Source organism: Hypanus sabinus, chromosome 13 (genome assembly GCF_030144855.1).
Source record: "Hypanus sabinus isolate sHypSab1 chromosome 13, sHypSab1.hap1, whole genome shotgun sequence".
Lineage (NCBI taxonomy): Eukaryota > Metazoa > Chordata > Chondrichthyes > Myliobatiformes > Dasyatidae > Hypanus > Hypanus sabinus.
Genome location: NC_082718.1, coordinates 42141908 through 42155528, shown reverse-complemented (window position 1 = coordinate 42155528; position 13621 = coordinate 42141908). Strand labels below are relative to the sequence as shown.

General features: G+C 37.4%; 1 protein-coding gene across 7 annotated transcripts in view; it reads right to left on the bottom strand.

Annotated features, from left to right (window-relative positions):
- bltp3b (bridge-like lipid transfer protein family member 3B) overlaps positions 1–13621 on the bottom strand; it is a 139518-nt gene that overhangs the window by 73580 nt on the left and 52317 nt on the right. For 4 of the 7 annotated variants that reach the window (XM_059987496.1, XM_059987498.1, XM_059987499.1 and 1 more), the window contains exons 3-7: positions 10798–10836; positions 4594–4685; positions 4159–4348; positions 3223–3363; positions 1578–1751 (exon numbers count right to left, since the gene is read on the bottom strand). In XM_059987496.1, the coding sequence (XP_059843479.1) occupies positions 1578–1751; positions 3223–3363; positions 4159–4348; positions 4594–4685; positions 10798–10836 (636 nt within the window). The remainder of the gene's footprint in view (positions 1–1577; positions 1752–3222; positions 3364–4158; positions 4349–4593; positions 4686–10797; positions 10837–13621) is intronic. The other 3 variants (XM_059987497.1, XM_059987500.1, XM_059987502.1) reach the window with 1 other exon arrangement.

The following is a 13621-nucleotide window of genomic DNA, read 5'->3' as shown; positions in this document are numbered from 1 at the left end:
AAATTTAAACCGAATGAAATGCAATATAATTACACCATGTTTTTCAGAGGGAAAAAAAAGGATTTTTATGTACAAATAGATTGCAGAAAAACACATTTCAACAGCTCTGATGCAAAATTCATTTTGTATCTGAATAAACCAAATGTTGAGACATCAAGCACTGTTAGTACAGACATCAAAGATTACAGGAGAAAGCAAATGAAGGGGATTGAGATGGAAGATAAATCAACCATAATCAAATGTTGTAGTGACTTGATGGGCTGAATAACTTAATACTGCTCCTATGTCTTATGGTCTTATTTAACCTGGGGAAGAGTTCAGAGTTTACTCTGCCCTCCTTTGTTACGTAGACTTACAACACAGTTTAAGAAATTTGGTTAAATGGGAAGAAGTTGAAGTCTCTGGTGTGTACACAAAAGCCCAGAGCTTTCCTCAGCTTTTTAACAATTCCCAGACACCTGCAAGCACCTGGTCTGGGAAATCTGACCACCGCAAATTTGGTGGGCCTCTTAACTGAGTAGGAAGAAATGGCAGTAGAGGGGATAAAAATTACATTGTTTTTCTATTTTGTGGTGGTTTAAATGTATTTGATTAATTTAAACGTGCTCTAACAGTACAATTTTAAATTTATAATATTTTTCCCTAGTTTGCATATAATTGAATGTCAAAGACTTCAGTCTAAATGACAACTTGGATTACGGATAAACTGGGGGGGTGATCCAGGAGGCAAGATCCAAAATTTATTGGGCCTCAGCACCCTATTGCAGACAACTGTGCTCAGTAACTTGGGGAAAGTTGCAACCCTCAGTGGAAAGAGGATCCATGTACTCTGGGAGATTCAAACTTCAAAATATAATAACAGGTTGCAGCTTTTCCTATGTTTTCTATGTTTCTATGTTTCCTAGTGTGTATGAAACAATGCTGTTTTTTTTCTTTTACAACAACTAGCTGGTTAAATTCTTAACTGACTGTAGAAAATAACTATCAAATTCCAAATGAAGTTAATACCTTACTTACAAGATGTTTAGTCATCAAATAGTAGCACTATTTGAAGTTAGTTCATTCTAATCCACATAAACCTCCCTCAAAGAACTGTTACTTTCACATTTACTAACAACCAAATGCAAGGAAAACAGGTTTTATACTTTCAAGTGAAAGACTAAAATATTTTGTATAGTAACTTAAGGTCAGAGATACTTTTTCAAAGCTCACAACATGCAATTAGTTCATTTTTGCTCTCTCAGCTTTGCTTATTAGCATTTAAAAAATCTGCTATTTCACTGCACTCAGGGTATGAGTAATACTATAAATAGTTAAATCAATCGTCAATTGATATTTAAAATTCAGTAACTTCTAATTAGCATTTGGAATGCTGTTACAATGTTTTCATTCCTTAAAGGTCAATAATATATAATTTACAAATTACAAAGCCCCGTTTGAGCTGAAATAGATGAGCCAATAGTTACGCTTTTACATTTGTGAATGCATTACTCCCAACCCATATCAATTGAAGTGCAATCATTTCCACCTCTATTTGTTCTAAAATAATACTTCATATGGAATAAATCGAAAACAACAACCTGGGTTGGTGCAGAAGCCATACTCTTCCTTTGCTGTGCAGATTTTTCTATGACTTCACTCAGAGATTTTGAATACTGTGCCATTGCCTTCAACTGGGAATCCGTCAAAACCCACAATAAATCATCCAATATAAGCACCAGCTTTGATGCCACTACATTACAATCTTTTAACTGTTGAAACAAGAACAACGAAGAAAAAGATCTCAAATCCTATCCAATACCCAAAACACAGGCTGAAGATAAAACAAGAATTCCACCAAAATGATTTGTAACAAAATATTACCCCAGAATTAACAATGATCTTCAAACAATCAGTATGTCTTCAAACTAACAAGATGCAGTAAAACTCTGATAATCTGACATGTTCAGATCTTGGTGGTGCTTGAATGATAGATTTTTCGGAGCTACAAGATGTTATCAAGTCTGATAAACTGAAGTAACTGTTTTAAAGATGATAGAACGTAATATAACACAATTTTCAGTAAATCCAATTAGTTTAAAATGAGCATGGGAACTTCACCCAGTCAGCCAAATGCAGAATTATCAGAATTTCTGAATAGTCAGATAGTGGTTTATCAGAGTTTTATCAACATCATAAGACAAGATACAAGTTTAATGTTGGGAGCAGAAGTGAAAAATTGGAGGGGGGGGGGGAAGAGTGGAAAATAAGCATAAACAGTACAGTACCAGTTATGGAATGTTTGGTAATTCAGTTAAATATTAATACTCATTATTTTAATCTTTCTGTCCATCACGGTACACAAACATTTTCTATGACTGAAATGACAAACAGCCCCAGCTACAAATATTTGATACTAATACTCGTCTACAATCTAAATAACTAGAAAAATGTCTAGTACACTAATCTCCCACAATAATACTCATCATTATCATCATAATGCACCATGTCATATGATGCGAGCGATCACAGTCTCAATAACCACAATTGTTCTTGACAAATTTTTCTGAAGAAGTGGTTTGCCATTGTATTCTTCTGGGCAGTCTTTACAAGACGAGTGACCCCAGAAATTATCAATGGTCTTCAGAGATTGTTTGCCTGGTGTCAGTAGTTGCATAATGAGGACGTGTAATATGCACCTGCTTTTCATACAACCAACCACCACCTGCTCTCATAGCCCTCATCAGTTGGGGGGGGGGGAGAAGAGAGGGTGCTAAGCAGGTGGCACACCTTGTCCAAGGATGACCTGCAGGCTAGAGGAGAGAATGAGTACCTTACACCTCCTTTGGTAGTGACATATCCCCACCCTGCTACCCTACAAGAATACTACTATTCTGAGCTAATAGATTAGAAATGCAATGCATTTGCATCATGTTGTTGGTAATCTGTCTGACTAATAATTATTTTCCTTATCAGGTCTATTCAACAAGAAAATAAATTGGTAACTTTATAGGCACCCAAGGTTTTATTGAAAAAGTGGTAGAACATTGTGGCCATATATGTCCAGACTGCTCACACATCTGAGAAAAACTTTGAGAAAGTTCTCTATATTGGTCCCTATGAATCAATAGCTGCACTTCTACACTGTATCCACTACAATAAACAACTGCTGCAAGTTCTAAACTGCAAGCATACACTATTGCAGTGAATTTTCTGCTGAAGAAATTACTTTCTATTTCTTACCCTTCGCTTCAAACTGACTTTCAGCTTGGACTGGTTTGTGATAAGCCTCACTGGTGCACTTAATATATCGTGTTCCTCATTCTGGATTGCATCTGCCTCTATTCGGATCATCTGCCAGGTGATCTCCTTGAATGTCAAAACCTGAGTACATAAAAAGCAAGTCAACTACAACCAGAAAAAAAGACACCAGACTTGTTTTAAAATTTACAAAACACAGGGATAAAATTCTATTTCTGTTTTAAACAGAAATTCCGTAGTTATTGGTCTAAGAAAATCATATTGTTACACTGGCTCAATAGGCAAGCTGACTTTGGTTAATGAAGTTATGTTATTCCACTGAGAGAGCAGAAACTGACATATTATGGGCATGTCTCCCACAAATGCATATGGCACAATAGCAACTCCAAATTGCTACACAAATCTTCCTTTGACTTTCCAAAAAGTTAAATAAAATCTCACTCCAATGTTGCCAGATGCCCTGTTTAAAAATTGGATTATTTTTGTCCTCATTACCCTAAAGGTGGGGGCAAACAACCTTATGAAATCAGAGCAGTCTACTTGGTGAAGGCAGCCCCAAGATATGGTGTCAGTTTTCACAACAAGCTGGAATGGTAGGCAATGGTAGTCTTGCAGAGTAGAACTTTTATTTTTGCCTACTCCAAACATGTCATTTATTGGCCATGAGGCAGAGATACTCCAAATTTTCAAGTTCTCATTTCTCAAAATATACAGAGTCAAGAGGTCTCTGCAAACATACAAGTTAGTTTAGTCAGAGACATAGGGTGACACAAATATGGGCCCAATATCAGAATTTTATGATCATTGTTATATGATTCAAGTGCTCTTCGTGCACACAAAATCTGACTGTCATTCATGAGGTTGAACAATAAAATAATGCAAGAGCAAGACAAATTCCAAAATAAAGATATAATTTACCTCGCCACGTTGAGCATCTTGTATTCGGGTGAATCGCAGGTCACTTTGTTGCCAACTTGTATTTACACTATATATTTGCAGCTGGGACAACTCAAAAGATGCATTAAAAGCTTTTGCCTTGATCTTAATAACGATGGAATTCACAGAAAGGGAGATACCTTCTACAACTTTTTCAGCAAAGCCATACTCACTATAGGACGAAGAAAGCATAAATTATGAACTGAACAAATTTAACTTATCAATTATTGGTGACCAGCTTACTTGTTAAAAGTAGCAAAATAAATATCATTAACTATTCTAAAAGTATATAGCTTTGTACTTTTACAAATATACATTTGCATTGCATCTAATCATTTTACATTTTAAAGCAGAAATGCAAATGATACGATTTTGACTGTAGAAATTTTTTCTGAATGATTTGTTGATATATCTCACCTCTGTCCTGAAGCTGTTGCGATAGGAGATGGACCATTAGGAGGACGAGGCTCCTCACAAGTTCTCATCTCCATCTCTACCTTATCCAGGAACTAAATGAAGAGAAAATAAAAAGCTCAATATCCAGATTGAAATGACTAAAAGTTGTTCATTCAGTTCCATGTATATTTCATGTGATATGGAATTCAACAAAAGAAAAACACAGCTCTACCGACAATGATACTGTTACATACCCCGTAACTGGGTCACTAACCAGCAAAGATAGAGAGGTCCGTTGAAGTCTGATGGTACTATTTTTAACAGTATTTATTAATAAAAATACACAAAAATAATATCAATGCAAACATACAGATAATATACGTCGTCAATACTAAAGCTAAAAGCGCGGGTATAATAATAATCAATAAGAAATAGCTCTATCGTTGTCTAGGGGATAATGTATTGTCCGATGGAAATATAAAAGTCACTCAAGTTCATTCAAGCTGCAGCTTTTGGTTGGAGAGAAAGACCGATGTTTAACTTGCCCATTCCTTTTATGATGTCAATCCTTCGAGAGTCGTTGGGGGCTGATTTCCCCTTTGTTGTTAGCTAAAGCCGTGCTTCAGTGGTAAAGGCCCACCAATTCCAAGGCAAGTGGAAAAGGACGCACGTGGGCTTTTCCACTGGCTTTCACTATTATGCTGTTACAGGAGTTCTAGCATTTCTTCTGGTGCGTCTGAAGGGGCTGTTCCCCAGACCCTCTTTTATCCTGACTCACAGGGTCTCAGATGTCAATCAGGTTGGGATGATGCAATCCCTCCACCAACCCCCCTCGGTTCATTGCCTGGGGCTTCGATGAATCGTACAATACTCAATACACAATTCCGTCTCTAAGAGATAATGGCCGTTAACCGTGGCTTTGTCTCTCGGAGGCCCAGGACACATTCCAAACATTGAGGAATCTGCGTGTCTCTCTCTCATTTCCTGGGTCTCCTGTCCCGAATCAATAGCGATCCTGCGATTCTCAAAAAGGAGGGGGCCACGGGCGTAACAATACCAATCCAGAATTTGACTGAAGTGGCATGCTTCCTGTATGATCCCGAACAAAAATGCATTATCTGACTTTTCAAAGGGTGATCATACCTGATTTTCAATGCTACTTAAGCAGTACCTACTTATAGTTGGAGCAGTAATTAATAGGTATGCAAAAACCCTGATAATCTTACAATGCTTAAGAAAACTAATGTCCCCTGTATTTATTTTCCACAACTCAACTTTTCCCAAAAGCTGAATTCGCCCCCAAGTTTGTACAAAATATCACGGGAAATAGCTTCTCATGAAGAGGAAGATTTTTTCCCCAGAAGTGATTAACAGTATTAGTATAGATAATAGTGCAATGGCAGGACCTTTAGAATCACTGAAGTACAGAGGAATCTTGGGGTGCAAGTCTATAACTCCTTGACAGTGGCAACACACATATAGGACGTTCAACATACTTGTCATCAATAGTCAGAGTGTTGAATGTAAAAGTAAGAAAAGCACGCTGCAGCATAATTAAACTTTGGTTAAGGCAACATTAGAGAATTGTGTGCATTTCTGGTCATCATAACTTTGAAGTAAGGTTGTGGAGGCTTTGGATAAGGTACAGAAGAGATCCACCAGGACACTGGCTTTATAAGGCAATTAATTTTTTTTTTAAAAAGCAGAATAGTAGCTGCCCGGAACACATTACTGCAGACCAGTTTCCCTTGCTTGGTGGTGACTGGTGGCATGGGAGCTGCGTGGCCTTGGTTGTAATGAGGACTAGGTCTCAAGCCCACTGTTGCAGTCCAGAAGACATTCGCTGGAGGCTGTGTAGAGTGGCATCCAGGCTCAATTGGGGGCTAGCCTGTCCCATTGCTGCTGCCCTCCAAGTGTTCAATTGGTGGGGTGACAGACTGGCACTGCCAATAATCTGTACAATCAATTTGTGGGACACGTTGCTCAGGGTCTTGGACTATGTGTGTTTTTTATGTGTGACTATGTTTTTTTTTTGTTTGCTGTTTTGAAATGTGCTCTGTATGTTTGCATGTGTGCCCCAGAAGAATGCTGTTTCATTCAGCAGTATTCATGGATGGTTGAATGATAATTAAACTTGAATTTGAATTTGATTTGATCAACAGTGGAAACAGATATGATGGGAACATTTCAGATGTATTTAGATAGGAACATGATCAGGTAGGGAATAGAGGTTTATGGATCACTTGCAGGCAGATGGGATTAGTTTGGACTGGTTTAAAATGGGTGAAATAGAGTCACTGAAGGAACTACAGTTGAGCGGCTGCTTATATGACAAGTGTCCTGGAAAAACAAAGTCAATTAATCATGTAAATCTCGCCAACTTGTGAGAATTCACTCTAAGACCATGACGCAGTATTTACCAGTTTGCTTATCACGCAAATTGGTCCACTGATAATGCCATAGCCTCTGCACTCCCACTCAGTCCTGTCCCACCAACTCGGTGTTCAATATGATCATATCTCAAATGCTGGTGGTAAACTATCCTTGTTTGGTCTCAACACCTCTCTCTGTAACTGGATCCTGGACTTCTTGACAGAAAGGCCACAATCAGTCCATGTTGACAGAAACATCTCCAACTCCATCACACAGACCACTGACACTCCCCAGGGCTTCATTCTGTGGTGGCTATTCACACTGCTGATGCATGACTGCATTGCTAGATACAGTTCAAACCGAATTATCATATTCACTGATGACACACAGTGGTTGGCCTCATCAACATTGATGACGAGATGGTGTACAGAAAGGAAATGGAGCAGATGGTAGAATGGTGCAAGCACAGCAACTACAGTATCACATGGACAGACCAGAGAGGTGATTGTGGACTTTAGGAAGTGCAGGGTGACCACTCTTCACTGCACATACACTGCTCCTCTGTGGAGAGAGATAGGAACACCAAGTTTCTGCGAACGCACATAACTGACGATTTCACCTTGTCCCTCAGAACCACCTTTTTGGTCAAAAAAGCATGGCAGCGTCTCCACTTCCTAATGAGATTGAAGCGACTGAGGCTCCCACCCACCCCTCATTTTAACCAGTTTTTACAGGAGCAACATTGAGAGTGTCCTGGCCAGCTGCATCGCCGTCTGGTCCAGGAATTGCAAGCCATCTGACCCCAAGTCCCTGCAAAGGATTGGGAGGGCTGCAGAGAGGATCATGGGAGTCTCTCTTCCACACATTTATCAGGAGTACTGCATATGCAGGGCCATTAGCATTTTCAGTGATCACTCTCATCCGTCCAACAATCTCTTTGACACTCCCTACCATTAAGCAGGATGTCCCATAGCTTTAGGACAAGAACTGTTAGGATGGGAAACAGCTTCTTGCTCACACCCCCTAGGACACAAGACTACTGAACGCCTTGCCACCACCCAGGACTCATTACTTTAGAAGCCCCCAGTTTCATTATATTGTTTATTTTTTAAAACTTGCATCAAATATGTATTATTTGTTAAGTTACTAGTGGTAATATTACTTTATGTGTTATGTGTGTGAGTTGTATGTACTAATCTGTGCACCCTGGAACGTTATCTCATTTGGCAGTATATGTGTTTAGTTGAATGATATTAAACTTGAACTTGTCACTACCATTCGCTAGCTCTTGCCATTGACTAAGATGGTGGATTAACTTTGAAAATTCCTTTTTGCCACTTGCATTCCAGTTGCCTGATGTTCAGTGGCATGGCCTGGTCCAGTAACACACTTTTGAAAGGTACAAGTTATAATGGATTGAGTTTCAGTGCGACAAGTGGGGGAAAAACCACCATAATGCTTCTTAATGTCTTCTAACATTTATATAGTATTTTTAAAAAATCAAACTGAAAATATTAATATATTTAAAATTAAATGAAACTGTATTCAATGACACATTAACTTGCTCACCGGAATAGAGAAGCTGGGCAGATGCTTCATGCAGATTCTCCAGCATAATCAAAGAGAAACCACACAAGTTCATGTGTCCATATTGGACTCCATGACAATCCACCAGAGCAGTTTTGAAAACACTGGTGAAGAGTGAATCTCCACCTTGGTTTGCAAATCATGAAGGTGGTGGCATCTTGCAAATAGCATGAACTAAGTATTGTTAAGGACCCTCACCATCTGGGACATGCCTTCTTCTCACTGCCACTGTCAGGAAGGATGTACAGGAGCCTAAAATCTGAAATTCAATGTTTTAGGAACAATTTCCTCCCCTTTGCCATCAGACTTCTGAGAAGTCCATGAGCACTATCTCACTATTCCTCTTTTGTGTGTTACGGTACATCTCCAGGAACAATGAATATAGAATTGAGACAGGTTTTTTTAATATAAACAAATAAACATTTATTTAACTCTGCTCAACAAAAATGAAAAGTACACAAACGACTAGCTTAACCAGAAATTAACTGCTATTCAGCAACTCGAACAGTTCTTAAAGTGATAAATGCGAACACAGTTCTTAAAGTGGTAAATGTGAAAGTCCAAATGATTTATACAATCAATTAGGAGATGCTTCCCCAAAGTAACGAATTCCTCAACGGCATGATGTTACTGCTGATCCCAGCCGAAATATGCATTGCCCAAAGGACTCACGATGAAGAAAATAAAAACGGCTTAAAGGAACAGACCTTTTCCTCGGCGAATAACACTGCCCCAACCCTTTCTGCTCTTACAGACATGGGTTATCTCAGATGCAGGTTACTATTTCCTGGACGAAGATCCAATAAGGTCGATCCTGTATTAAACCACCGACGACACCAACTTTACTCGATCCTTCGGGTCTCCGTACTTCGATAAATTCTTCACTCTCTAACTGAATTGCAAAGGTAGATCAAACCAAAACTAGCAGCATTTGGCGAAACTGCTGGCAATCACCTTTGAGACTTAAGATAGAAAGTAAAACTCCAATTTAAATCGAAACTGCGTCATGAAACCAAATACGCAGCATAACGGAGTATACAAATATTTTACTGTCACCAAACAACTGATACTAGAGCGTACAATCATCACAGTGATATTTGTTCCTGCGCTTCGCGCTCCCTGAAGTACAAATCGAAGTAAATATAATAAAAATTTAAATTATAAATCATAATTATAAAATAGAAAAGGGAAAGTACGGTAGTGCAAGTCAGGTCCGGATATTTGGAAGGTACGGCCCAGATCCAGGTCAGGATCTATTCAGCAGTCTTATCACAGTTGGAAAGAAGCTGTTCCCAAATCTGGCTGTATGTATCTTCATGCTCCTGAACCTTCTCCTAGAGGGAAGTGGGACAAAAAGTGTGTTGGCTGGGTGGGACTTATCCTTGATTATCCTGACAGCATGTGCTGTAAAGTGAGTCCAAGGATGGAAGATTGGAATGTGTGATGTGCTTTCTGCTTAACAGAGACTCAAATGATGTCTCAACACAAAAACTCCTGCGTCACAGCAGGCTTTCCAGTTTTATACCTGTTGGAACAGGTCATCACATGACCTCACACTGGCGGGGAAATTACATCATGTGACCTCACACTGGCGGAAAATACATCACCCCACCATCACAAGACCATTACATCATGCTCACCAGATACTCAATTACATCGTGGTCATAAGACAGTCACAAAGATACCCACGGGGTATGTAACATGAGCTACTTCCTTATTTTTATTGTAACTTAAAGTAATTTGTTATGTCTGCATTTATAATGCTACCACAAAACAACAAAGTTCACAATTCACGTTACTGACATTAAACCTGATTCTGATTCTACTGTCACAGTATATCAGTGAATTGCCACAGTGATGTCAAGGGGCTGTGCAAATTGGCTTCCACAAATCAATCATTCCCTCGCTTGGTGATAGGTAGGTGCATTGCATTGTACTGTTGCAACAACAAATTCCATGACGGAAGTCAGTGATAATAAACCTTATTCTGGTTTTGAGGTTTTCTGCCACTCAATGGCAAAATGCTGGATGTAGTTCAGACCTCCATACGCAAATAGTAGAACAGATATATGAACATTATTCATTCTACTTCCTTCAGGAGTACACTGTAATATAGATAAATGCATATTAAACAGTGCCCTGAATAATGAACTTAATTTAAAAACCTAGCTGCTCAATTATTCCTTTTGGTGTCAAGTCTCATCAGAAACTAAAGCACTTAGCACACAATTTATATTTAATTACTGTCATAAAATAAAATTTTACCAAGCAGATTGGATGAGTCTTCAGTTTAGTCCAATGGATCTGAAAAAGAAAAGAATTGATTAATCCATAAACATTTAATTTTTTTTTGGAACTACATAAAGCAGCTTAACTCCAAAAGAAATAATCTCCTTCGCTTCCAGATAGCTTCATTCAACTTTCCCCACAAATTCTGCAATTAATTGTAACAATATTTAAATTAAATGGCAACAGTCATATATAGTTTTGAGAAAAATATCGTAATAAAAATTCACAATTCAGATTATGATGTCCAATGCACAAAAGTTCCCTGAAAAAAAGAATACAGGCATACTTAAAGAACTAACAATTACTTGAGAAGTAGTTTTCAAGTACTGAAATTAGATTTTTCCTCAAAATACTTTAATGGGTGATTCTTCAATCAGGGACACTTTTACCCACTTGAAATTCTGAAAAATGAAATTGCTTCATACTCTGTTTTCTTAATGTTATAATCTTTATTTTAGGCTCTGAAATGAAGACAGATTTTGGCATTGATCAATCTTTAAGAGAGCTTTTATATTTTAAGGTGTTCTTGCAGAGTTTTCATGGATAAGCGTCATTTCCATCATATCATCAAAATTCTTAAGATGAAATGACAAAGATTTCAAAGTCAATCCTGCAAATAAAAACCATGCCTTTAATAAATCTGTTTTAACTTTAAGTACATTAAGAATATATTTTTGAGACACATTTTCTTAAGCATGTCAACATTTTCCTTGACTAAATAACACATTTGTTTACTAATTAGACTATTGGAATTTAACCCTTTTTTGATAGAATACCGATTTTGGCATCAAAGCACTTCACACCGGCAAATGAGTTCAGACCAATATTGCTAAACAAAACTTTATTTCTGAACAAAATATGTACTGTGATGGTAATGACAAAATACTTTTGACATTGGCAAACAACGGTTTTATTTTAATGTTAACTCTGACAAAACATGTCTAATTAGAAGAAGCAAAACTTACAATTAAAAACAAAGTGTCATCAAACTTCACATGGGCTTCAGTGAGATCACAATATTCTTTAGCTCTGTTTGCTCTCACTTTTTTCTGGCCTCTCCTATGACACTTTACACCACGTGGGCTAGGCCTGTCAAAATGTATAAGTGAAGTCTCAAGAAAATGAGGTCATTCTGCTCCTTTTGTTGGCCTACTGAATATTCTGGTAGGGTATTCTCTCCTTTAAAACTTTGTTCTCCCTGTGTTTTCTCTTCAGCAGCCTTTTTCTTTCTTTAATTAACTCTCCACTGTCATCTCCTTAGTCTCTATTTGTGCTTTAGTAATTGTGAGATGACCTTAGTTTTCCTGTCTCCCTTCTTTTTTTCTCTCTCTCTTTCAAGGCATTGCTGATATTTCACTGGGTCTTCTTTAATTGTGTCTCTATTTTTTGTTGATCAGTCTGCTTATGAGTTTGGGGCCATCTTGACAAGTTCACCACCAGCTGTATGACTGTAAGGACATTTCTCACTTTTTAAAAAGTTGGCTAAGTTTCACACTGGCTAACTCGACCAGATAACTAACCTGTAAATGAAATTTAGATATACAGAAATAAAGTGAAGTTACTTTTATCTTCAGTTAAAACACTCAAATAGTAATTTAGTAATGACATTTTACAAACATACTCTCAGATCAGGAGGTACAAATCTATATTACTCACATTTCTTAACATCAAAATGTCAGTCTTCTACCATGACAGCCACATGCTCCCCTGACCCCATCTCACTTCCTTGGCAACCACATAAGCAGCTGTTTGAAAAAACTTGACTGGATGTGTTGCACATTGATAATGTTGGGGACACCGGTTCATCATAAAAAATGTACAAATTGTATAACTCACATGAATTTGACATATGTTTAAAAGTCCTTGTGAGAAGATATAAACTAAAAAATTTCATGAATTGCATACTTATTAATACTTTATTTTGAAGACAAAGTTACAGAGTTTGGGTAAGGTGCAAGCTCAAAGTAGTGAAATTCTGCCACATTTAAGTTTTTAACTCACTTAAAAATTCAGAAAATATAATTTATGAAGCATTTTGAAAAAGTTTAGAGCTACTATTACCTAACTATTTTTTTTCCTGAAAATCTACCCCAAGGACAGAAAAGTTATCCTAATTAAAGAATCACCCTAATATCAATCAACCAGTGTTATTCTTGCTTTGAATGTTCTTTAACCTTGTCAGCTGCAATATAGATTATGCTTCCATGCTTGACAAAGGTGTATAACCAACTAAATCAAAGAAGGATGTTTTTTTTTAAATGTAGAAAATTTATTCACCTGTTAAATTGATTTCAATAGTCCAATTAAATAAATGTAGCAGATCGCAATATGGAAATAGTTACATATTATAAAGGGATATCTAGCAACCCTCTTTTTCTAAGGTCAGAATAGAGCTTCATTCTGAAACACTCTTAAAGGTGAATCCACAGCCAACAATCATCTTCAGCATCATCATTAGTGGACACTTTGCACTGATGAAATATACCCCAAGGGGCACAGCATCCTGTGTGTAAATGTCTAAAGATATTTTAAAAATCAGAATGCAGTAATCCCACATTACTATAATGAGCTTTAACAACTATATTAAAGGACACAGCCCTTCCAAATTAGTTAGACCACACCTTGTTGCAATAAAAACCAAGTTATCTGGTTTGTCTTCTATGCAAATAAAATATCAAAGTTGATTAACTTTGGTTGAAAATATATAGTTCTATTATAACAATCATTCTGTAGTCCAATCAGCATCATATATTTTTTAGAAAGGTCAATGTTGATAAAAATTTATTTGCACGCAGATTTT